The sequence below is a fragment of the Pomacea canaliculata genome, linkage group LG6 (assembly GCF_003073045.1).
Source record: "Pomacea canaliculata isolate SZHN2017 linkage group LG6, ASM307304v1, whole genome shotgun sequence".
NCBI lineage: Eukaryota > Metazoa > Mollusca > Gastropoda > Architaenioglossa > Ampullariidae > Pomacea > Pomacea canaliculata.
In genome coordinates, this window is record NC_037595.1 from 30,828,875 (window position 1) to 30,855,678 (window position 26,804).

The window sequence follows — 26,804 nt, forward strand, 5'->3', positions numbered from 1 at the left end:
CGAACTGTGTTCCAGAGTACGATAAATAAAGTAAAAACAATTTTCTGCCTATTAAGAGTAGTATGCAAAGTTATTAAAACATCAAATTGTTAAAAAATTAAATGAAAGATGTTTATTTAAAAAAATTAAGAACCAAAGTGCACAGCGTAAATCTAATGATTCCCAATTTCTTATTTTTGATTGTTTTTCCGGTGTAAACAACAGGTTAGACTAGTGTCTGTGCATATTGTGTGAGTAATGATCTCTTGTAATTCTGATACGGTAAATTGAAAGCTGAGTTTCAAATGTGCATCCCAGTAGACAGAGCTTTCATTTAATACCTAATTTAATAATACTGCCAACATAGATAACTTTTCTCCTGCAAAAGTAAGGTTGCCACCTGACCATGGCTACTTTGAAAGTAAATTATACTAGAAATCGGATACATTTGTCAACATTTTTAGTTTTAAAAAAACCCAAATGTTTTGACTTTTTGGCTGGAGAAGACAAAGTTATAGTTCATGTCTTAATTGTGCATGAAACCTACTTTCACTTTCGTGTAATTTTCTTCATTATATGCTGTCATTTTCATTTATGACGCTCACCCAACGAATTAGTTACTATATAGGAGTCATTCGAAGAGGTTTTAATAGTTTCTCTAAGTCTGAACCACTAGGCAGAAAATGCAACAAAGTAGATGATAAAAGATGGAGGAAAACAATGAAATCATCAACTATACGAAAAGTTAAGATTTTATTACTCTTTGCAAGCTGTAATAATTTGAACCGAAAAGTTTTATGTTTCTCAACTGTTAAATTTAATTTTGTAGTATGCACAGACCATTGGCTCTCGCTGAGAGCTCGGTTCTGTCCTTACAACACCTCGCTTGGAACAATATTCTTGGTTGGAAAAGTTGTCTCGCTACACGTACCGCACGCTATCAATACCTTTCTATGTAATTCAACGTCAGTTATCACACTTAAGTATCACACCACAGTGCAGTTTTAGTTATAGTGTTTATCTGTTGTCCATTTCTAGTTTGAAGTAAATTTTGTGCCTTTTAGATGGATTCAACATTATTACATGAGTGGCTTTGTTTTTTTTTTGTTGTTGTTTTGCAGATGACAATTTTCTATATGCTTCTTTTGAAGTTTCAGCTTCATGCTTAATAAATGAACCCTTTCAGTGTGTCAACCTTTTTTGTTTGTACTTTTAATCTATCATTGCACATGTAATTTACATCATTAGATTTGGAAATGGGTAAAAGAAAACAAACCACACCTACGCAGATGAGGGAGGAGAAGCGGCAGCAACTTCAGTGGAATATGCTGGATGGAAATAATGGTGATGCAAGCAGTTTTAATTCTACTGGATCTCTCCTGATTATTCCTGATGATGATCCTATTCTTCATCAAGAAGAAGAAGCAGCCATTTTCTCTCTTGAAAGCAATAGTGCAAATAATTCTTGCACTCAACAATCTGACTTGAAACAACTTAATTTTGCAAAGACAAATTTTTCACCGAATAATTATTGCCCTGTATTTTCCAAAGAAGTGTATGATTTTTTTCAAAGTCCCCAATCAATTATTTTGTTTAAACAACTCCTTGAAGACTGTATTTTGTGTATTACAATCCATAGCAGCATAACAGCTAAAGATGAGGAGTGGCATTTTGAGATTGGCAGGTTCAGCTTTAAGCTCCAGCCTCACCCTTGTTTTCAAGCAAACACTGTTAATCTTCCTGGCAGTAGTTTGTGCTGGTTGTATATTTCACATGTACAAGGAAGACACATGATTTATTTTGAAGACAGTTATGGATCTAATAATGAGTCTATACAGATGTTTTGGCATCTGGAGCTGAATGTTGATAATGTATTAGAACTGTTTGAGGGGCTGGAGACCAAACACTTTCAGGTAAGCTTTCATTATTTTATAGTTTTATGTCTTAAGATATTGAAAAAGTGAACTTGATTCCATTAAAGAGATCTGTTTAAGCATTAAAACTATATCACAAAACATTTAACTTCATTGACAATTTTACACTAAAAAAGATTGTCAGTTTGTTTTATATCATCCCCAAATGAAACATTAAATTGCAGTTGGTCCGTGGAAGATATGACAGTATGAAAAGGGAGCAAGAAGTGATTATCTATGGCCGAGAGAGCATAGTGATGGCCTTGTCATATCCTAGTGAAGCATTCCGTTTGAAACCTGTACATAAGGCACTAAAGAAATTGATGTGTCATTTCCATAATATTGGTCCTCTTTATGGTAAGCATACTTTTGCTTGCTGTTTTCATGTAGGTTAGTTATATATTTTATGTATCAGAAACATTAATGTGCAGATAGTTGGAATATATATGAAGATCTATCCCAAGATGCATTTGTGAGTGGGAAAAAAATAATTTAAGAAGAAAGTTATAATTTCTAGTGAATATTTTCAGCTTGTTCTTTGACTTTTGCATTGAGCCTTTTAAGTTATTTAAAGAACAGTGTGTTTCCATAGGTTTTAAAAAAAGTGTTTATTCTTTTAAAATGTTACTACAGTCTGGCCATTGTCAGCATCTACAATATAGACGCTGGATTTTTAAAAATTAATATTAAGGCTTTGCATGATCCAGAAGTGTGGATTATTTAGTTCTTGCTCTAATGGCATATAAATGAAAAAAAAAAATCATCTTGTTTGAAGCATCGTTCTTGTTACTGTGACTAGTTAAATGTTACTAGTTTTTCCTCTTTTTAAACATCTGGGATTAAATGTCACTTCCTAAAACTTCATACTGCAAAGTATTTATCTGGGCTTTTTTCTTACTGCTGTTCTTAAAGGTCTGTCGGACAACAGTCAAGAATATACAAAATGGAAGAAGTAAGGAGGAGGAAGAAACATTGATCAGTTTTTCAATCCCTTTATATGGCTTTCATGCTGTCTCTGTGGTTTTGCAGATCTGAGCAGCAGACTGAGAACAGAACAGCATGATTTTCACCAGCTGTATGAAGCTGTCATGAGCATCCAGCAGTCTACAAAAATGAAGGCTACTATAGATGTACAGCATCCTGATCTCAAGCCTTTGCTGAGGCCATACCAGCGTGATGCTGTTGTTTGGATGTTGCATCAAGAGTGTTTTCTACCCAAGGTTTCATTGGATGACCCAGGTTAGTCTCCATCAGGTAGTGATGCACTATGCATGCCTGTTGTTACATCAGCTTATTCAGTTTGTATTTTTGTACTGTTCATGCTTTAACTAATGTGCATTTTATGAACAAACCAGAAAATTTTAGTCATTCCAGTTTATGACTTTTGTAGAAAATAACATTGTTGATATCACTGATATAGTGTAGGGCCATTAAGCTCAGTGATTGGGGTCCAAACTGCTTAACTGCATCTTAAATATTTTTTGATAATACATAAATTACAATAAATCATGAAAAAATAAATGTTTTTTTGATTTACTGTGGATTAACTTTACAGCATTGTAAGGTGTGAATCAGTTACAATGGCAGTCTCCATAATGCTGACACACATCATGGATAAAACAGATTAATACTTGAATTTCATTGAAAGTTATTTTATTGTTTATTGATAAATAAAAGATTAATCTTCTATAAATACCTCTTTGAAGTTATAAGCCAGCATTTAAATATTTAATCGGCAATAGTACATATGTCAATCATGGACATTTGAAATGCCAAAATGACAGCTGTCAACACCTGTCTTAAGTGTTTGAGAGGCCATGTCCAGGTCTGTACACTCCATGGTGTAAACAAAGTGGGATACAAGCATTTTGCGTGGCTTAAGTGAATTTGTGGATTACTGGGCCACAGCTTAATGTTAAGGCCAGCAAAAAAAAAAAAAAAAACCCTATCAGGTATGCCTTACGATGTGCCCCGAGGCAGGTCTATTAAGTCCTGCCCTGTCCCAGCCAAGAGATGTGCGACGTGCCGGCCCTTCCTGTGGTCAGATTAAACGGGCATCCCCTTATGGCCCCCGAACCTTGACCACCCCTGCAGCAATGGACACGTGACATAAATCACATACTTATTATTTTTAAGTGTTGGAGAATAATATAAATGATAATTTTGCTGAAAATGATTATGTATCAAAAGTTCCCATGGATTTAGCAAATCTGGGGATGATGATATCCCTTTTTAATAGTAAACAGTAGATTCAAAGTACTGTATTATGTCAAACTTGACAAATCTGCCTTGAATGATGATGATTAAATAGTAATCATAGCAGGTAGCATAACACAGATTGATGTAGCACTGTTTATCTATGCTCGAGTGGGATTTTGTATCTATCAACATCTGTAAAAAATGTAAACCATTTGCTATGGCCTTAAGTGTTTATTGCTTGCTTTTCATAACTGAATTATAAAGTGTCACTACATGCATTTATGCTGTATCTTTATTTCTCTATGCAGAATCTTTATGTGACTTACATCCGTTGTACGTTGAAATGAAGACATCATGTGGTAAAACCTTTTATTACAACAGGCATGGTGGCAGGCAAGTATTAGCAGCATTCAAAGTTATTCCTGATATAATAATATAAATGATATTGAAGACTTTGTCAAATACCACCTCCTAGGGCAGTTCTTCAGATTATGACTTTCATAGAAACATTGAAATCAAGCATCCTGATCTGACTAGAAATTTTGTATAACCATAAGGAACTCACATTTTTGTACAGAAGTACATTTTTATTATTTCCTCACTAGCATTGTGAAGCAAAGACCATCAAAGACCAAAACACCCCCAAGGGGTATACTTGCTGATGAAATGGGACTAGGTAAAACTGTGGAGGTACTTTGCCTTATACTTCTGCACCAGCGTCCACCTCTTCCACCACCCTCTCAACTACCCACTCTTGCTGAGACCCAGGTATGGAAGAGAAGAGTCAGTTGTTGATTTGGCAGTAGATATTGTGCTTTAATCAATCATAACATTAGATTTGTTTGTTTCCATTTATTATTTATTATCTCTTCAAATGATAATTTTTTGTGGATATGTGTATTTTTTAGTTAGAGGACAAAGGCCCTGAAAAGGAAACAACTGAAAATGATGGGCAAGAAGAATGGTGTAGCACAACTGTTGTGACTGCACTTGAAGCTGTCACACAAGTGTCACAGACAGAAGAAACATTTCCAGATTCACCTGTATCTTCTGGGAAACAGGCAAAAGAGTTAAATGCAGAGGGTGCTGGCAGCTATCACACTGTTCAAACGTCAAGCAGTATTCCACATATTTCTGAGATGCAGAGAGATATGATTTCTTCTGCTCCAATCATTTTTGAAAAATCCGAATCGAATCATGACATATCTCTCTCAATGAGCAGTAAGACAACAAAAGATATAAACATTGACGCCATGGAGATTAAACAGATTTCTGGGCAAGACAGCACTGAAAGTGAAAAATGCAACACACCAAATAATGGCATGTCACCGTTGACTGCTACTTCTTCAGGCAAGCTACAGCAGCATCGTAAACTCATCCAACAGACAGACAGTTTGGCTAACAGTTGCATTGAGCGAAAGCAGCTGTTTGAATGTGTGTGTGGAAAGAGCAAAAATGAGACTAACTCTACACGGAAAAAAATTAAGAAAGCTCTTCATGTTGTAGAGTGTGTAGACTGTGGTGCACAGCAGCATGCTGAATGCTTAAATTATGATCTTGCTGATGCCTTCCGTGGACAGTACAAGTGTCCACATTGCCATGTGGCTTCTGTAAGTTTTTTGTCATCTGTTTTCTTTAAAAGAAAATAAGTTTTCAAAAGTCATGGTTCAACTCGTGTTTCCTTTTTTTTCTTTTTTGAGAGTTTTCTTGCTCGTTTTGCAGATCTTCTATCTTAATTTTTTGGCACAACTTTTGGTCGGGTTGTTATTAATTTTTTGAGCATGTACAAAGCATATCTTACTTGAGTTTATAATAATTTAAAGACATTTAAAATGAAATTATAAATATTTAAATGCGCATTTGTATTACAACATGAACATGTTATTTCTGCTCAACTTTTTTCCCTTCCTATTATGAGACACCACTTCCATCTGGAGCAACATTGATCATATCGCCATCTCAAATTTGTGATCAGTGGGTGGAAGAAATAATGAAGCACATTCAAGTCAAAAGTCTGAATGTATTTGTAAGTTCTCTTGATTATTTATTTGTGGTCTTTATGATTTTATAATCATTCTTGAGTGAAGTGTGTAGGACATTCTTGTCATATAAATGAAAGAAAACTGGTTTTTCATTTTTTTAAAAAAATAAACAGGTATACCAAGGTGTGAACAGACAGGGTTTTGTTCAGCCACGCATGCTTGCTTCACAGGATATAGTTGTGACCACGTATGAAACGCTTTGCAAGGAGCTTGATTATGTGGATCTTCCACACACAAACAGTAAGCTTATATAAATATGTTGACAGGAAATATGTCAGGGTGGTATGTAAACCTGGGAACTGTGATATGAGTTTTCATGGGCTATAGTTGATACAATAACAAGGTATTAGGTAAAAGATGATTGATCTGAATGAGTAGCTACAAATGAATAAGGTTTCATGTGTATTAATGGAGATAGTTGACACTTTTTAACTTTTTCAAACATTTTAATTAAACTGTTTTCTTCAAAATTAAATCATTTGTTATAGGAATTCTTTCTCATAAAATAGAGATGGGGCTAGGATATCAATTCATGTAAAACATTTTATTGCCAATGTAGGTAAGAATGGGCGAAGATTCCGCCATCCAAAGCGTTTCATGGCTATCCCAAGTCCATTGGTGGCTGTGGAATGGTGGAGAGTAAGAGATTTTTTGTTATGTTTCTTTGTGAAGTGAGAGTGTTTTTAACAGTGTATTAAGTACTGCATGGTTTTAATTTTTTAACCTTTTGTTAGGCAGGACCCATGCTGTTTTATGTATTTTATCATTGTTTAAGGTACCTGTTGGTAAGTAGCTAATAATGACCAGTTGTGAGGTGTTGTACAGATGGGTCTTTTTGGACTACATCAGGAGTAGTAAAATTTGACAATTTGGGCCTTGAGTAAAGAGAGTAAAGACTATTGCTGGACCTCTATACTATCATTATGATTTTTTTTATGTGATATGCTTCACAGTGTATTTGTTCCTATTGCAAGATTTCTTGTGTGTGTGTGTGTAAATGTTTCAGAGGATTTGTCTGTTAGAAGTTTAGACCAGGTCTGTAGATTATTAGCTCTTTGTTCATTTGTCTCATCCAGGTATGCCTTGATGAGGCTCAGATGGTGGAATGTGTTACAGCAAAGGTATTGCACATTTTCAGCATTAATTCTTTTATGTCATGAAATTGTATATTTTCAGTCTATGTGAAATGATGATCTGGTACTTTAAAGCAGATATTGACTCTGTTCAGACACTTGTCTATGCTGGTATTAAAGTGTTTTTGTTCTCATTATCAGACTGCAGAGATGGCCCTAAGACTGACAGCTATCAATAGGTGGTGTGTAACAGGAACACCTCTTATTCACAGTGTAGAAGGTATTGTAGATTTTTTTTATATATACTTTATAATGATCAAATTATGGCAAGTAAAGAAGATGAAGATGGCTATGGCATGTGAATGAAAACAGATGCGCCATTCAAAACATCTCTTCATTGGACAGCTGATTATAAAAGGCAGCATGGCTGACCAAAAGAAACATGGTTAAGATCAGTTGAAAAAGAACTGATGGAGTGGAAACGGACATGGAACAACAAAACTAAATATGCTCCTAACAGACAAAAATGGAGGTCTCAAATGGACACTTTATTTACCACCTTTATTCTCCTCCACCCCCACCCCCACAAACACACTTTGTTTACTAAGTTATCATGATCAGCATATGATAGATAAAACATTTACATCATTTTTTTCTGTTAGAGGGTGGGAAGTGGTAAATGAATTAAATATATTTCTGCCCTGTTAACAGAAAAACATTTTCCAGTTTTTTTTTACTTTATTTGTTTGTTTCAGACATATATGGTTTACTACTTTTTCTTGGACTGGATCCATACTGTGTGATGCAATGGTGGCGGATTTTGTTGTGGGAACCGTATTGCCATGGCTTCCAGTATCCTTTGCACCATGCCCTGTCAAAGGTGTTGTGGCGCACTGCTAAAAAGGATGTGATTAACCAGGTAGATTAATCCAGTTGGCCTAATGTGTAAAAGAATTTCAAAAGGTTTTTAAGTGATCTGAAGCAGAAAAATTCCTAAACAGTTCATTATTTTATTAACTGTAGTTTTTATCTCTTTGTGTTTTTGCTATGTGTTAGATTTTGCTACCTGAGCAGACTGAACAAATGTGCTGGTTGACCTTCTCACCAATAGAGGATCATTTCTACCGGCGATTGTATAACAAATGCTTTGATCAGGCCATGAGGGTTAGAACATTACTTTATCTGTCATGCCAGATTTATGGCGCTAGATGTGTTAAAAGTTTTCTTTAAATAGAGATGTATAATCAGTTGTATCTAAAATGATGATAATTTCTCATTTAGATTAAAGCTGCTGATTGTATTGTGATAGCCATGAAAACTTTCTGTTAATGAATTGATCCTTTGCAACATATTTTCAGAATGGATTTTGGGTATAACTTTGTGCACATATATCAAAGGCAAAGTGAAGTGACTACTAGCATTTTAGTTTTGAAATATGCATGTACCTGTTTTACCTGTGAAAATGAGGTGGTGTTTCAGAATTTGTCAGGAAGAACAGATCTGTCAACAAAGCTTAACACCATGGATTCAGGAACTTTGAACAAGGTAGAGGGGAAAGTGTTATGTAGATGTAATCTGTATTCATAGTTAACTTTAAAGAGAGTTTCACATTTAATATGCGACCTCAAGTCTTCGTGCAACATGTCACATGTTACTCCATGGTGTGCTTGTTTATTGCACAAAAGCTGACCAAGGGAGGCAAGTTTGTCTTTATGAGGAACAAGTCTGTGTCTATTGTCTTTGGGTCTGTGTAAAGAATTTTTGTGTACACTAATGATAGGGAACTGTGCTGATATTGTATGTAAAGATGGCAGTTCTGAAACTATTCATTTTTGCATCACAAAATTTCATCCATAAAGGAGGCAGATGAAGTTTTAGCTAAAGCAATGTAAAAAGAGATGATGGAGAACAAAATGAAGTGTGATTAAACCCAATTTAATAATAATAAAAACATAAAATAGTAGTAATTATAGCAATTTATATAGTGAATTACCCTACTGTCATAGGCAGGCTCAAGTCACTTTGCAAAAATAATAATAATGGCTATAAAACAATTTCCTCAACCTCAAAAGTGGCTTAAGGTGCTTCACAACATCAACAATGATAATGATAATAAAAATGATGTTTAGAGCAAACATTCTGAGGCTATATGTTCTATATATACATATACATCTCATCTGTCTTTCTTGCAAGGATACATATTTAAACATAGCAAACAGCAAGCAGCTCCATTGTTTCATCTGCAAGAATTAAAACTCAAAAGAGTCTTGATCATAGATCAAACAACTAGTTCCATCGTGCAGATTGCGCTCAATTAAAATGCAAAAACACATGGCTGGCACATCTGCTGAGGACTTTTGCAAATGAGAAATTGTGACTATTAGAACAGAATTAAGCTAATAAAAAACTGGAAAGCCAGAGAGGAAGAACAAAGCCATAGGCAAGGGAAAAAAGTCCAGGAAAATAAGGATACCAGGTAGATAATGGACAGAAAAATCATGACACAATGCAGGAAAACAAATACAGTAAGGCAAAGAAATTTTTCTCTCTTTCCACCATGCCCTCACCCCAAGAAATATAATATATGTCTATTGTACATTAAGAGTTCTATAAAATAATGAAAGACATTCTCTTCCTCTCCAGAAAGTGTAGTATTTGCCTATTATACATCAAGAATGCTATAAAGTAATATAATGCAATGGTGTTTATGAAATGATGCTTTATAAGCATTGAAGCACAAAAAATTAATTTTATTAGATAAATCCCTAATTAGTAGGAACTAAAAGCACATTGATAGCTGCCCAGTCAGATGATGAAATTAAATATTTGTATGATACTCTGATACATGACTGTAGCCATTTTATTGATATCCTATTGTCATCATGTATATAAAACTGCTTTGGTATTTCTGGTAGATTTTTCTGGTAGATTCTGAAGCATACTTTCGATTAATAGTGCTTTATCAATCAACCTCTGAGTCAAATGTTAGTGTGCTCACCATGTGTAATTTTTCATGTACACTTTAAAAATGGATTTAGTTTCACATTAATGTAATTTAAGAATGAAAATTGTGTAAATTTCTAACAGTTTTAGTAGTTTTTTAAATATTTATAAACATCAGATGATATAAGAAAGCTTACAGAATGGCCATGGATTAGTGGCTTGACACGCTGCTTCCAGCCATCAACCTTTGGTCCCTTTTTGTAGATGCAGTGAATAACTGGCAATGTGTTCATTGAGTATGAGAAGGAAAGACTTTGCAAACCTGGAGAGGGTAGCTTCTCTTAAAATAATTTGCTACTTCTTGGGAACAAATTACATGATTATACTTATAATCGGTATACAGTTTAATTGATAATATAATTATAGTTTAATGTTAAAAACATGTAATTATAATTTAATGTTAAAAACAGTGGTACTCCTTTGTTGTAATATTGAGGAATTATCAGTTGGGAGAGAACTATAATAACAATACTAATAATACTTAACCATTTTTTATAACATAAATCAAATGCTTTTTACAAAAGGAATGACTGATCTTTGGCATAATCCAGTTAATGAAAAGATTGGTATTCAAAGATAATGAAATATAAAGAAAACTATTCTCAGTTGATTAGAGTGTCCTTGAAATAACTTGCAATGTTGCAATGTTCCTTCAGGTTTTCTTTAAGTACTTTATTTAATTTGGATTTATTTTGTGTATTTTATGGTAATTTTTATTATGTTCATATCAGTTGCTGCAACCACTGCTTCATCTGCGTCAGGCCTGCTGTCATCCACAGGTTGTGCGAGGAGCTTTCATCCCAATACATGACAGGCAGGAACTAGCTTTTAGCAAGATATTTTTTCGCAAAAAAATAAAAACCTATAAAATTTCTTGCTAGGCCTAGTCATGAATAAAATAAAACTAAACTCAAAACCAAAAATATATGACGTGTAACTGAGGTGTTATGTGAAAGTTTAGTGTAATACCAAGTTGAGAGACAATGACAGGCCATCAGAGCTGTCCAATATTAGGTTAAACAAGCATTGATTGGTGTACACAGTTTTTTTACTTAGCCTCATATCATAGATATGGAAGCTGAAGAAATCACATAAAGTTATTTCACCAAATTCTTGATTTTGGTCTTTTGTTACAGTATGCTGACCATGGAAGAGTTGTTAGAATCTTTGATCAAGAAAACAAGGTACGAATGTGAGGAAGCCCACAGGGGGAAAGTTGCTGCCATGAATGGGCTTGCTGCTTTGCAGATCATCCAGAAACAGGTAAGCACTTCAGCCATGCAGAATCTGCCTAAAGTGCCAGGTTTATAAGTACAAAAACTGACATTGCCAGTCTAGAAAATTTTCCTTTTTGAGAAGACATATGCTTATTTTCAGAGGATGATTTAAAGATGCAATTAATTTGTAAATAACTGGGCTTGTACAAAAATATCCAACTGTGGGAGGGTTGTTTGAGACCATGTGCCAGTTAGCAAAGACATGGCAAACTCTGGTCATAGATCCTTTTTCCTTTTCTGGATCTTCCTACCCACCATGTGAATGATCTTCAGAAATAATAACAAAAATATCTTATTGCTGGTTGCAAATTCAATTATTTGGGATGTAAAATGATGTAGGTATGTTGATAGGCACAAACAATCTTGTAATCTGACAGAAAGAAATACGTATGTACATGATTAAAGGAGGTAAACAATAAGAACGGTGCTAAAGGTCAAACCTCTGTCAAACAATGGGCTCATTTTGGTTATTAAAAATGAGTTTTTCAGTTGAATTAAGGTGACCGGACGTTTCGGGGGCGAAAGCGGGACATGTGCCAATGATGGTGTCGTTACCGTTCTTTACACCGAAAAAAGTGATTTTTAAAGACAACTGGGACATTTGATGGACTTGCTAGAAAGCCAGAAAGCGGGACATTGGGCGTCCCGCCCGATGAACAGGCGGGACACGAGGTCAAAAGCGGGACTGTCCCGCCTAAAGCGGGACGTCTGGTCACCTTAGTTGAATCAATCGGAAAAACACGTTCAGTAAGGAGTAAGAAAAATTCTATGTACATCTAGTCAACAAGTTTACCCCCTATGCTCAGTTATACAGCAGTAGGACATGCAGTTACCCGGTGCAGAAATTACTTGTTGATGCGTGCAGCCAAAGGAGGCTGTGGAGCTGTATCGCGAGGTACTGCAGTCTGTGGAAGAGTGTAAAGCAGAGCTAGGCACTGACGAGCTCCAACAGTTGCATGCAATGTTCAACCTTGAAGAAGTTCTAGCCACCAAACCACAAGGTGTTGCTCCCACACTTCGTGACCACCAGCTGGCTGCCCAGGTAAACCCTCAAACAGATGCAGGATGGCTGTTTCTTGACTGGGAATGGGATTATGTTAGTGAGTTGTGGATGTGAAGGCATGTATCTACATAAGTGTTAGCTTACTTTATATTTTCAGAATTTTTTTTTTTGAAGTGAGATAGGGCAGTCCGGTGGCAGAACGGCTAGTTCCTGTCACCAATACAGTGAAGATTGGCTGCCCTGGGCTCAGCTCTCATTTCATGCATGCTGTTCTTTCTCTGCATGTGGCATCTGTTTACAGAGCTGACTGCCTTACTTTGATACAGTCTTAGTTACTGGCTAAGCATAAAACATCAATCCCCCCCCGCCCAACCGTTCTGAGTGAGATGCACTTTAAACATGCATGTAATTCTTTAGCTAATGCTTAAGTCCTTATCTTTGACAGTGCAAAGAGGTACAGAAGAAATATATGATGAAAGCAGAGACATATGTAGCCACAAGCCATGAGCAGTTTTCTTCTTGTGAAAACACAATTCAGGAACTACAACAAGAGGTACACAATTCCCAATTTCTGTGAAAGCTTTATAGATGCAAGTTTTAAGAAAAATTAACAAGTTGGATGAACAGTTCATGAATTTGCATCATTCTTGGCTCTATTTATGCTCTAATAGCTCAGTAGATGCCTAATGGTCTAATGCCTAAGATACAATAAACAAGTCCGTATTTCAGTTGTTTTCCACCCTTGTACAGGACAGTTTCCAGTCTACAGGTTATTTTGTTTTATCCTGACTTGAACATACCTGAAAGTGTTGATGGTGTATCTAGTCATAAGTTTTGTGGAAACAGTTGGATGAAGGCACTGACTGGTGGCTGGAGGTGATAGACTGGGCTGCAGAGAGAGAGATGGGAGGAGAGCTAGTTCTGTGGGTACGCGATAACCTTGCAGATCACACTTCACCATACTTTGGAGCCTCAATCCTCAGGTAATATCCAAATATTCAGACACAATGTAATTATGTTATCTTGATAGTATGATTGTTCATTTTCTACAGATGATTTCTGATCATTTCTTGCTGATAACTATCATTCGATCATTGAGGGTGCTTGACTGCACATAAGTAGTGAAATATACAGGAAAATGAACTCTAAATACAGAAAAAAACTTAAATTGTTTATAAAATATCTATATGATTTACTATTGAAATTACTTTTCCACTGTTATGCTAAGACACATTTAGTTTACGAAGGAGATTAACTCATGAAGTGTAACCAACACATCAGTCCCTGATGCCTGTGTAGGGGTAGGTTAGTTGCACAAAAATGCAACAAAGATGTAATTTGCCGCATGACTGTAGATTTTTTTTCAAAGTTTCACTTGGCGGCTGCCCTGCGTTTTTTTAGCTCTCACTTCCAAATCCAAAATGCCTCCCACAGCTAACAACTTGCCTACACTACTTATCCTATCCCTGTCAAAGGTTCCAGCAACTATCCCCCCCTTTTCCCATGGTCTGGTTATGTAGCCACAACCTTTTCCTGCCTCATGATGGCAGTGGCCACCCCTATCCTGCACTGTCTGGTCATGACCTTCCCAAGTGGGTCAGAAGACTTCGTAACTTTGGTTGTAACAATAGGTACAGTAGCCACTGGTGGGACAGTTCAAGGCTGGCTATTACTTATGCAGCAGACGAAAGGGACACTCCTGGGAGCCGTTTGACCACTACCCTTATAAAAACAAAGAAATAACTTATTACATTACTAAAGTGCTACAGAAGCAATCATCTGGACTGTGTTTTTCTTCTTTGATGCCCTGAATCATTAAGTGTTAAAGACTGACGTCTGAATCATAAATGTTAAGATTGATGTTCTGAAGCATTTCCACTCAAAATTTCAGGTTGCAAGAAAAATCTGTTACTTAACAATCATGTCTAAAACACAACTTAGAGGTGGTGCAAGAAAGCTGCCATGTTGTTGAATGACATTATTCAACTCATTTGGCATAAGCTTTCAGGCTTCAAGTGCAGTCATGGAAACAATGGCATGATGAATCTTGGGATTGTATCATACAAGCTGAGAACAAGAGAGAGCTGTGGTAGAGAAGACTGGTGTGACGGAAAATGCCTTTTATGTCAAATGGCTCCTTCATTATTACAAGTTAGGATCAGTTTGATTTTCTTTGCAAAAGAGTATAAAACATCACAGCATCCATGTACTGGCTCAGAGCTGTGTTCTAGATGTGATTGTTAGTAAACAGTTTTGTAACCCAACATTTTTAACAGAAGTGGTTCAGAACTTCAGTATGTACCATTTAATTTCAACTTGCCATATTCGTTGCATTTTATTTTAGAAAAGGAGTGCTTATGTTGTTTTCATACTTCCCAGCTTTCGAGACACAACAAGTTTACAGTATATAATAGATACCCAGCTGCAAGGGCTGGAGTCAGCACGAAATTGTCTACTTCGAGATCTCAAAAAGCTCAACAAAAAAGGGGGCTTAACTCCAGACGTCATCAACCAGACGGTGGAGTGTTGCCTTCGTCCTTCCAATGAGATTTTGAAAAGGTTGGTGCCATCAGTAGTAATTTAGGCTTTTGTTGTCACCTTGTTAGTTTCATATTTTTATGAATTATCCATTGCGTTGAACAGATTGTTTGGGTGAACCTGTTTGCATTTTCTGTTTGCATGCTATTGGATATAAACTTGTATGTGTAGCTATACAGGGCTGGTGCAAGGCTATGCTGCGCCTTAAGTGAGAGACAAATACTTTGCATCCCACCCAACATTACCTCCAAAATCAGAACCTTTTATCAGCAGAAATATAGTAATAAGTATATATTTAGGCTTAACTCCATTTTCTTAACTTAGAATTTAAACAATAAACATAGACTTACATATTACTATTCATGATTGTTGTGGCCTTTCTCAGGACTCAGCAATTTGTGTTTGTGAGCACATATGCAGTCCAAAACATTTAGCAGCCACTTCGACAAGTACAGAGACTATGCCAGTTGATCCATAAAAGAAGATTTTTTTGTGAGGAATGAACACAATAACCTAACTGAATGTGCATCACATGTAACATTCCTTCCTTCCACACATGCTTATCCACTCAGGTTTTTTCCGTTGCCTTCCTCCTTACCAAGCATGACTGTGACTTGATAATGACCAGAGATAAAACTGTAAAGATCTGCTCACGCAATGCAATAATTTTTTAAGCTTTACAATACTACTAACTCAACCATTCGCATCCATACAAGCAAAAAACTAATATAAGGAATAGTTATAATTAAGGTAATTAAGGTTTATTGTTATATATAATTATAATTAAGGTGAAGAGACAAATTGTGTTAATAAAATATATACAGGTATATGACATCAGCCCTTTCCCCATCCACTAACACCGCCCCTCTGCCGCCGCCACCCCTCTACCATCTCTCCTGCCCCGTACTTCCCCACTGGTTAGCTGGTCACTGGAAATGCCCCCTCGAGTAATACAGTAATTACAGTAAATGCAGTAATTTCCTGTAATACATGTACAAAGAAACTAGCATGGTGGTCGAATTATAAGCAGAGGAAAGGTGTCCTGCTAATGTCATTCTATGAAAATTATATTTTTCCCTAACATTATTTATCTTTAAAAAAACAAACAAACAAAAAAACAGCTGGCCATTTCTGCGACCCCCTTCCTTCCATGACTGTGTCCTAAGCGACCGCCCAGTTCATCTGTTGGTAGAACCTGCAGCTATATGTGCACATGCATAACACATACAAACACCTGCACATGCTCGAAAGACAGTAAACTTTAAGTAAATTTAAGTTCTTCAAAAAAGACTTCAGATGAGTTGTTATACTATATTCTTTTAAACATCTGACTTCATATTGCTGTTATATTAATTGCAGTCTTTGCAGCTGATTATTTATGGCATTAACAAATAATTTTCAAAACTCATGTCACAGCTGCCCTTTTTGCAAGGTTGAAAGTCTGCTGACAAATTACGAGTCCAAATTGTTCGCATTTAAGGAAGGGTAAGCTTTCAATCTGACAGATTTGATCTTTCTATATGACATTTTATGACTTATGATAAAATGTCTTTACTTTATAGAATGTAGTTATCATTTCTTTTGTAGGAAATTAAAAGTACTTTTATTTTGGATTTTATATAGGGTGAGCTAGTCCTCCACTATGTGACACTATTTGTTGTGTGATGAAGGACCTTTGATCCCATTTCAGTGTGACTAGATGCAGCTTAGCTTTGGTTTGTTTAACAGCACACAAAATCCTAAATTTTTTTAACATGTAATTTTCATTTTTACCTTAAACTTAAAATCATTGCTTTGTTGACAGGTCTGTGTTTGGGTTTCTTGATGTGGACAATCCTACACATAAGGTCAACACTATTCGTAGGGGAACATGGGCTGATGGTCAGACTGAACTGGCTTTGAAGTCCATCCTATCATTTGGACGAACAAAAAGAAGTATGCATACATTCTGAAAAAAAAAATTGATGCCATTAATGTTAAGCTTTTGACCTAGCATGCTATGAACACATTTAGGTAACATTGTCAGAAAGTAACATTTGTGATGTCCCACCCCTAGGTCCTTTTGTCCCATTCACTCACTCACCTCTTCACTCATGCAGACGATAGTGCACGCAATTTCTCATAATTCCAGCTCGATTATTCTATGATACATTTTAACAATGGTTTTATATATAATTTTCCAAATGGGTGACGGTGAGTGATTCATAAGTTTGGTGAATAGAAATAGTAACTTAGATACATGTCTTATGCTGCACTCTTCACACCTTGGTATGCCAATATCAAATAAATAAAGACTCTTTGTTAGAAAATTTTACTCTTGCTTTTGATATTTATTTCTAAACACGAATTCTAATTCTTTACATGTGGTAAGCTTGGGGTGGCTGGCAGAAGGACCCTGCTTTCACACTGTAGTGGCTTGACAGCTAGAGTAAAGGTTTAATGGGGTGCAAATATTTTTCTGATGGCTGGGTAAAATTCAATGCAAAATACTATTTCCCCAAATCCCCCTTCCATTCTCTGAATGTAGTAGTCACCAAACATGATCATGCACTGAGATTTACCTAATCTACATTAGAAGAAAATTTTGCATTCCACTAGACATTTAAACGTGCCTGCTTTCTTGCTTATGTACACATGTGTATTGCTCATCTCTCTCCAGGTGCATGTTTCATTTATACTGAGCTGATTTCTTCATCTGTGACAATGTTACTCCATTTAGCTCCAAACACCTTAACCGTTTGTTATGATTATGCCAACAATTAAATATGGCCTATTGCTTAGACTGGTAAACACTGACATATCAGGAGAAAAAAGTTAATGTGTATCACGGAAACCACAGAGCAAAGCACAGTTTGTATGATTAGAGAGCCCATTTAAAGATACCTGAAGACTTCAGGTATGGCAAATGTTTGAAGGCATGTATGATCTGAGCTTGAAAATAATTTGTTAATTGACAGTGACATTTAATTTTTTTCTTATAATGCATATAATGTTCTTTCTTCATATTTAATTCTGTATCTTGAAGCCTTTTATTTGTCGACCTATCTTCAGTGCAAGGTCAGAGCCTTCATTTTGGATCAGTTCATATCAAACTTTTAGATGGACTGAAAAAGGAATTTAAGGTGAGACAAAGATGCTAATCTTTAGTACATGCTGGTTGTACAGTTTATGAAATTATTTTGTAGGTGCTGTGTTGCAATTACATTTAAAAACCATACTAAACACTTTAGCTTTTGTGTGGGGTTTTTGTTGTTTTTTTTGCTTTTGTTTTTTTGCCCCAGATATTGGTAGTTATTGGCTAAACAAGTCTACTGAGTAAATGACAGTGTTTTAAACTCCTCTTATAAAATCTGGTTGTGAAGTACGCACATTGCAGATGTAATCAGTGTGTTGCACAGAATCCAACTTAAGTGCATGAAAGTGGTAATATGTAAGTTGTGTTTAAGTCATCAGCTGTTGCTTCTGTCTGCTAGTGGAATGATAAGATGCTAGCTGTTAGTCTTGAATTTTCAATGAAGAAGTGGATAGCATAGTGATTAGAACAATGGATTTCAAACCCAAAGGCACTGAACTATCTTCGTTGTATTTCTTGGCGACCGGAATGCAGTTAGTGACAATTTTGGTGAGAAAATAATGTATAAAAATGCTCAGAAATGTACTTTGAGAAACCAAAATTGCTTAATGAGAGTAGAGAAAGAAAGCAGACTGACAGACTGGCAAGTTCTAGGATCTGTGTTTACCAACAAACGTGCATCTATGTGCTGCTTTAAAATGTTAATTTATTTTAGTTTTAGGTCAGTGTGAATACACTGGCTAAGTGTCAAGTTTTGTATTATGCTGTAGCAATTGCGTGTGCTATGGATGGCTCTGCGTGAGCATGTCTCTGCCATTGATGAGCTCAAGATGGCCACTATTCGTCTGCGCATCCGACATCCAGATGAGCCACGAACTAATAGGACAGAAGTCAATATTCTAGAGCCAACAGAGGTATTGTCTGTCAGCATTCTATTGTACATTATGATAAACCAACTTTAAACTGTTAATCTAACTGTGTTACTGATTTGTGATGAAGGTATCAGAGTTTTAAAATGCAGGTATTTCATTGATGGAAGGCAAAATACTCTTTATAAAATAGGACTATTTTAATGAGTTCTTTTAAGTATATATGATTGATTTTGATTTAACTATTTCCATAGGGATTAAAACAGTGAGTGCAGTTTACTCTTATTTCATTAAAAAACTGTCATCGTTTAGCAAATTAAAAGTGTTATGTATATATTCTGTCTGTGTCTTTCTTATTTTCTAACTGCATGTTGACTGTGGGCCTTCAAGATTACCTTGCTGTGGGTTTATTCCAATGTGATTTCTAGGTTGAGGCCCATAAACAAAAGCTGATGACAGACAAAATTGTCAATCAAGGAGAGTTGCAGAAGAAGCTGGGGCAGCTCATGTATCTGAAAAACCTGGCTAAGGTGATCTTACAACAGCTATACCCCATATCGCTTTCTTTCTGTCGTAAAATGGTGTCCTTTTCTTAACAATGAAATTAAAAACTCACAAGCAGGTTATGGACTTTCATTATTAACAAGTCTGAGTTTTAAGATAAAATGTAACCATGTGTTAGTCATGTTATTTACATCATGTTTTATTGGTCACCTAGATTTTTTTAAGTCGTCTACTATTTTGTGGTAGTCCCAACACACAGTGTCGGAAGGCAAAAACCCAGAACCCTGTCCTGTATGCCAACATAAACTAGGACATAAGGTGAGCTGACTTTTACGAAAAAGAGCAGGTTTCCATCTGGTTTGTTTTGTTTCTTATGAACTTTTAAAATTACATTGGCACTATCAAAATCATTGCTGAGAATTTCTGCAGTCAAAATTGGGTTGTATTTTGTTATCTTTATAGCACTTTTTTATTCTGAACATTATGATTGAAATTATAACCACAAATGATGTGTCCAAAATAAACTTAACTATGTTTGTAAATAATGTCCTAATATTGTCTTTTATTTATAATTAAGGAAAATATAATGTTATTGAAGAAGCTGTAGAGAGTAGGAAAAGATGAAAATAAACTTCTCACTATAAGATACATAATTATAATAACATTCTAAAATTTACTTTTTGTGCTTTATTTTTTTGGATAACTTTCTTATCTCATTAACATTTAACTCTTAATTAGTTTATGTGCTTGTTACAGTGGAGTGTCTTGCGGTGTGGTCATTGCTACTGTATGGACTGCATTGACACCTTGCTGACGCGCTTACCCCAGATAGGTTTTCGCACCAAAGCTGTCAAGTGCCCTATGTGTCGTGAGATGACTCCAGAGACACAGATCTCTTATGTCAGCATGCAGCCATGGGCCCTCATTGATGCTGTTGATTCTGGTGTATCTGTGAAAGTGAGAGAGCAATAACAGTTTTTCAAATATTTCACGACTGAGAATTTTGAGCTGATTTAAAGTTTCACAGATGTTTGTGTTCAGTGAAATGAATCTTCTTTTTTTTTGGTGGGAGGGACTCATTTAGTCTTGGACAACAAGAGACAAATGCACTTCATTGTCTTCTTACTCTTAGTCATCCCCAGTGGAACATAGAGACACAACTTCATTGTCTAGACTCTAGAATGTACTTTTTTATGTATTTTGTAAAAGTATAGACAGAAGTTTATAGGTCAATTATAAAATATCACGCTTTCTTCATTTTTATGTACTGTAGATTTTCTCCATAAATGTCAGCTGAGATATTTCTTACTGTGATTTTTTTCTTTCTGCAAACTGTTTGAATTTACTGTCTGGTGTCTTTTGCTGTAGTTCACAGCCTGGTGGTTAGTGTGCTACCCAGCAGAAAGTCGCTGGTTTGAGGTCTGCTTAGACCTGTGGCTAGAAAGTGTCCTGCCCACCTTGCAACTAGTAGAAATGGGAACCTGATTTATCAGGGGAGATAACGTGGCAGGGTTTGGCTTAACTTTCCACTTGCTGTATCCAAGATTTGGTGTACAGCTTTCTCGTTGCTCCTATAGCTTATAGGCTTTGGGACTTTTTACCTTTTACCTTTTTTTCTTACTTGTCCTTTAAAGTCAGCAATCTCAAGCTGTAGAAAACAAGCATAAAGTTATGCATTGCAGCATATTCTGACTTGTTAACAGGGCAGCCATTCCAGCAAAGTTACTGCAGTAGTCCAATGTCTTTTGAACATCAGGAAATCAGAGCCAGATGCTAAAACTTTGGTCTTTTCCACAGTAAGTCTTCTTACAACACTCTGTTTTTTTATCCAACAAAAGTTAAAAATTGATGAGTTGAAAATTCTTGCTCAACATTGAATCTTTAAGCAGCCAGAAGACTGATGAATACTGCACTTGACATACCCTTTGATATGAGTCAGCAAGATACCTGCAAATGAACTTATGTTTTTCTTGGTAGTGGTATAATGATTTTGTAGGTTGTTGTCTATAGGTTGATATACACACATCTGTGATATTTTAACAGTGGACAGATGTGTTGGATGTGATTGGAAAAGCTCTGGAAGAGAACAGCATTACATATACAACTTTACATAGTGTTGGAAATGTTCAGGTAGGCATCAGTAAAATGCTTCAGAAATGTGTCAAAATAAACATCACTTGACATCATCATCTTCATCAATAATTATCACTTATCCATCCATGCATCAGTCGTTATCATCATAATTGTTGCTGTTTTTCTCCTTTTACTTGTTCTCATCTGTTTTCTTAAAACTTTTTTTTACACAGTCATGTAATATTAAATATCTCTAGGACCTCATGAACTTAACAAACCTGTTGTATATTTGGTTCTCAATCAATGAATGTATATTTGCTTCCTTTTCATAAATTATTTTGTTGACAGTCTAAATATTTATTGATTAGTTTAGAGAATACACACCTCTTATGGTCTGCTTTATTTGATTATGCTGTTAAGCTTTTTGTCTTGAACTGTGTAAGACAAGCAGATCTTATATTGGATATGGACACCCCTTAGAATGTTTGGGAAGGCAAGCCAGCATGGGAGAGGAGATGGCTGCTATCTTCAAGTGCGTGTGAACTAAGCCGACATGTTCTAGAATCTTCATATATTGTATATGGCGTTCAGCCTTTAAACAAATAGAGAAGTGAAAAAGAAAAAGAAAACATTTTTATAGAAAATATGAAAGCTGTTGCTTGACAGACCTGCATTTTTCTGTGCAGAGAAGGAACCTGTCTTTATTTAAGGAGAAACAGGAGCTGTCTGTGTTGCTGTTGCCCTACCACTCAGGTGCTAATGGCTTGAATCTGATTGAAGCAACATGCTATATTGGTGGAACCAATCTTGAACCCAGCACAGGAGGCACAGGCTATTGGCCGCATTCATAGGATTGGACAGACCAGGTGAATTGCGTACATTCAGTATTAATCAAAAAAGTAAATAAAGGACAGCACAAGCTGTTTTGTTCTGGTTAAAAAATGTGTGCATGGTATTTTAACAAAACAGTTGAAATTTTCACATATTTTTGGTATTTCCACCTCCTCTAAGATAGCTTAAGCTGTCTCTCATTTTGTTTTGGTGTTGTCTGGATGTATATTTCAGAAAAACCAAGATTCATCGGTTTTTCATTCGTCGAACCATTGAAGAGCGCATCCATACTTTAGTAGAGTCAACTTTGCGCCCTGCTGCAATATCAGCCGAGAAAGCCCCGGCTGTGATCGACGACACGATGACGATCGGCCAGCTGATCTCTCTATTTCAGGATACCCGTAGGGACGATCATGGTGATGATGAAGACATGAATGATATCGAGCAGACGGGCAATGTTGACCAGAGAGCAGCAAGCAGCGATGTCAGCAACATGGAGACTATAAGCGGTCATAGGAGTGATGTTTAGAATTCCAGCAGCAGTGGTGACATCATCTTCCAGTGATGCTATCAACAAGGAGTCGATGATCAAAGTGAGAGATCATGCTTCGCAGCCCCAAAACCGACAAGTTACAAGGCTACATTTGATGCGTGAAGATCGACAAAACTGCAGCATTTTTGTTGTTTCGCGACCTTGTAAAAGTGATAATATTTTTAGGAAAGTCATAAACCCAAATATGTCAGGCCCTTAACACCTCACTCCCCTACCACCGTAAGGTCAGGGGGCTACTATTATCTTTGATGTATTTAAATCTTCAAATTTTTCCTAGGCCAGTTATGGGGAGTGAGTGTCGGAGAGAGAAGGCGAGAAAGAATTTAAACATCTATGAACACAAAAAGTGATTGTTGAAGTCTATTCGTGTCCTAAATAATAATGTCCAATTTCTTGCACGAAGATAATCGTTTTCACGTGTGCTTGAAATTGTATCAAAAGAAATCAGAGGATGATCTTTATATATAGAAGAAATCTTCCTTACATTGCATTATGAGAATGGGGACATCAAAGTCAAGGATTTTTTTTTTTTTTTTTTGTAATTTTAAAGCTGTGCCCAGACCGGATATTGATTTACTTTACCCATGGGCATCTTTGCAGCTGCTTTATAACTGTGACTTCAGGAGTAAATCAACACCCGCGAGGTCTGGACATCTCTTTTATAACCAAGGACATAAAAAAGGCTTACCCTGGCCTCTCCATTCTGCCCCATGGCAGTCACGTCTATTCTCTTCTTAACTGCAGCCCAGGCGAGAAACACAACAATTTTTTCCTAATTACATGTGCATGTAGTTCTTTGTATAGTAGGACTGTGTTCGTCCTATTTGTATCCATATGTGCAGCGAAGGGTCACTGAAAACATTTTAAGCCTGTTACCTAACAGAATCTAAAGCTTTAGAATGTCTAACCACGTTGTCAGACTGTCTGATACAGCTAATCCAGATCGTCAAGAAAAATCACGTGTCATTTGTAAAACAAACGGCTAGCAGGTCCAAGGCTAGAGAGGTTAATTGTGGGACAAAGGCTTACACCACAGTCCAATGTACAGTTATCTGACAATAAACCTTCGGCTGTTGTATAATTGTCTCTTGTATAATTCTAGTGTTCCAGGCTCAGATATCGGCAGCGTGAAACTCTTTACCATGAGTTTGTACACGAGTTTGTACAATGCATGTACTCAGGATTGTTTTTCCTACCGCATAGAGAATATTTTCCTACTGAGATTCAGTTGGTCTTCATCCATTGCTGTACTTTCGTTGAAAAGTTTATCTACACTACATTTCCACTACGCTTGTAAATCGTATCTGCTCCCCATTTTCATGTTATCGTTTGTTTCTCGCTGTTTCTGGTGGGTGGCGGCACGTGTCTGAATAAAATCTCTTGTTCGGATTTTGATGAAGGCTCCCACATGCCGAAGACTTTTTAATATTGTCAGTAATCAGACGCACGTCCGGATACAGTCCGCGTGCAGTGTTCCGGACTCCCACTCAATAACGCTCGGCATCTGTTCTTTGGACTTCACACCCGCATTTACGTACGTGTCTTTGACAAAGTTGTATACAGAGGGTCTGCTGTAAATAGAAAATACTTGTATACTTCTGCTATTTCAAAAATAAAGAATTGGTTAAAAGATATGGCAGAGATCAATGAGTGATCACAAAATGTTTTTAAAATTGGAAAATGCTCAATCGTGCATGTTCTTAGAGAACCAGATATTATGTACACAGTAAATTCCTTTTTAGCGACCCAAAAAGCAGCCACACATAGACAGCCAGGATGTTTATGTTGTATTTCGCCACTGTGCTGGAATACCGAATAGTACACTCAGCAATGGTCATATGTAGACCTCAATTATTTTCACTGAATAAATTAAATTTTCAAATGTACGTTATGTATTATTCCTTGTTGGAGGGTATGTGCAATGATGCAAATCACAATACTAGCTGTTTTGGTGTTTTAGGATGGGTGGGTGCCTGTGTGTGTGGGGAGTGTGAATGGAAGGGGGCGAAGAACGATTGAAGGAGGAAATATTTGATTGAAGGTTGTGTTTTTTGTTCATTCATTAAGACAGACACATTTTGTATGTTAGGATTGGGCTTTATTTTGTGCTTTTACAGTAAAAATACATCGTTCAGTTTTTAAGAATTTTGAAAAAACAAAAGACTAGCTATTTTTCCCCTTTCCTTGTTGTCTCCCGGCGGAGATATTTCTTGTAGCTATTGTCGCGTTGGTCGCGAAATCAACCATTTAAATTGTTGTTTTCGTTACAAGAGAGGATTTATCCTTCTTGAAGTGCCTTGAAAGAATATTTTGTTTTGTTGTTGGAGTCTTGGAGATCCCGAGAGATCACACGCCCTTTTGCGAAACTGTGAGGCGATTGCAAAGAAGCACGCTCCTGAAATATTAATTGTAATAAACAATGTTATGGCTACGTTCTTGTGGTAGGCTGCTGAGAATTTCACGAAATTTCGGATTTAGAAAAACTGCTATTGTGTCGGCGAACCGGTTTTCTTGTCTTTGACCATCTTATTCGTGGAGAGATTTGCTTCCCAAGTTTTCTTTTAATAGATTTCATTTGTTGTTGCTGGTTTTTTATTTGTATTTTATTTTCGACAGACTTTGGCAATATGTAGTTGAAAATTCCGCCTTTTATGCTTTGGCTACAGTATAATTAATAAAGGCAAAACAGCACAATGTCGAAGGTAAGCAGAGTACTCTCTTCTGGAAACCAGCCCGTACTTAAACGCCTCACGCGATAAGTTGAAACTAAAATTTCTTGGTGCAGGGCGAGGACATAGCTGGGAGGAAAATGAGCGAACCAGTTGTGGAGACTTATTCCAATGATGTCCGTGGCAGTCCCCTTCGCAGACTCTGTGCCACCAACCGGCGCAGCGCGCGCACAAAGAACAAGTCATCACGGCGTCCAATCAGAGATGGAAGCTGCCAGTGAGCCCACCCGACTCTCACCCCGCCACTCACCCATCTGTCCACCCCTTCAGCGTTCGCGCAGTCGCCTTCCTTACATCCCTACCCGAGCCCAGTCCTTTATCAGTTTTCCTTTTGTCTTTACATGTGATAAATCGATATTCATATTCTCTATTTCGATTTCTTTTTTAAGTTTCTCCAATTCGAACATCGCAAAACCTGTTTCCTGCGATAATATTCTACCGGAAGCACTCTATTTCTGTCCTGCTTTTGAAGACAGCAGTTTACAATCGGCGGTGGGAGCACAGGAGTGTGGGATATCTGTCAGAAGATTATGTCTCTCAAAGAATAGTTTCCACAGGAAATTGTAGAGGGGAGGTGGAGCAAAGAGCTGCCACTGGATATGTGTGGATTTTGTAGGAACACTTTCTCTCGGCGCTCTCAAAAGCACCCTGAGTATGCCTCTCCCGACGGACCTAATTTGGAAATGGAAGAGGACTTGCTTGGCCCATGCAAGCGAAGGAACAATCCCTGTGAGAGAGCAGCAGACGAGAGACCGGATTTTAGCGGCATTGTGCCAGAAGTGGGCGGTCCGTCGCTCGCTGATGACCAAGCACCTCCTCTGCTCGTGCAGCACGCGCGGCATTCAGCAGAACAAACGCCACCCCACCCAATCTGCGCCGACCTCAAATTATTTCCATCGATCATATTCACCACCATTTGCCTTGCCGCGCCAGTGAGAGGCAGTTAATGGAGAGATGCACAGAGCAAAGACAGCGAGTTAAAAGACGATACAGGTGCCGGTCCTTCTCTCTCTCCATGGTGTATGTTTCCGTGACTCTGTTCTTACAGCTGACGAACACATGTCTCCTCGCAAAAGGTGTAAAGATAGAGAAAAAAGACGCGAAGCGAATAAAATCAGTTGCTCAATAAAGGTTTTCTTTTAAGC

At 36.9% G+C, this 26,804-nt stretch overlaps 1 protein-coding gene across 1 annotated transcript; it reads left to right on the forward strand.

The window, feature by feature from the left end:
• The first annotated feature begins 169 nt into the window (after positions 1–169).
• LOC112565607 (E3 ubiquitin-protein ligase SHPRH-like) lies at positions 170–24,816 on the forward strand. The gene is given in 32 exon segments (XM_025241157.1): positions 170–1,892; positions 2,078–2,249; positions 2,922–3,131; positions 4,400–4,484; positions 4,697–4,859; positions 5,000–5,701; positions 6,010–6,117; positions 6,247–6,373; positions 6,693–6,772; positions 7,210–7,254; positions 7,408–7,486; positions 7,962–8,125; positions 8,263–8,370; positions 8,686–8,751; positions 10,941–11,023; positions 11,346–11,472; positions 12,352–12,528; positions 12,935–13,042; positions 13,336–13,472; positions 14,869–15,048; positions 16,444–16,512; positions 16,832–16,962; positions 18,079–18,149; positions 18,871–19,014; positions 19,398–19,499; positions 19,720–19,791; positions 20,230–20,430; positions 21,177–21,269; positions 21,517–21,603; positions 22,233–22,330; positions 22,332–22,412; positions 22,612–24,816. Coding segments are annotated over 32 exon segments (5,022 nt in total). The 5' UTR covers positions 170–1,235; the 3' UTR covers positions 22,907–24,816.
• The last annotated feature ends 1,988 nt before the right edge of the window (positions 24,817–26,804 follow it).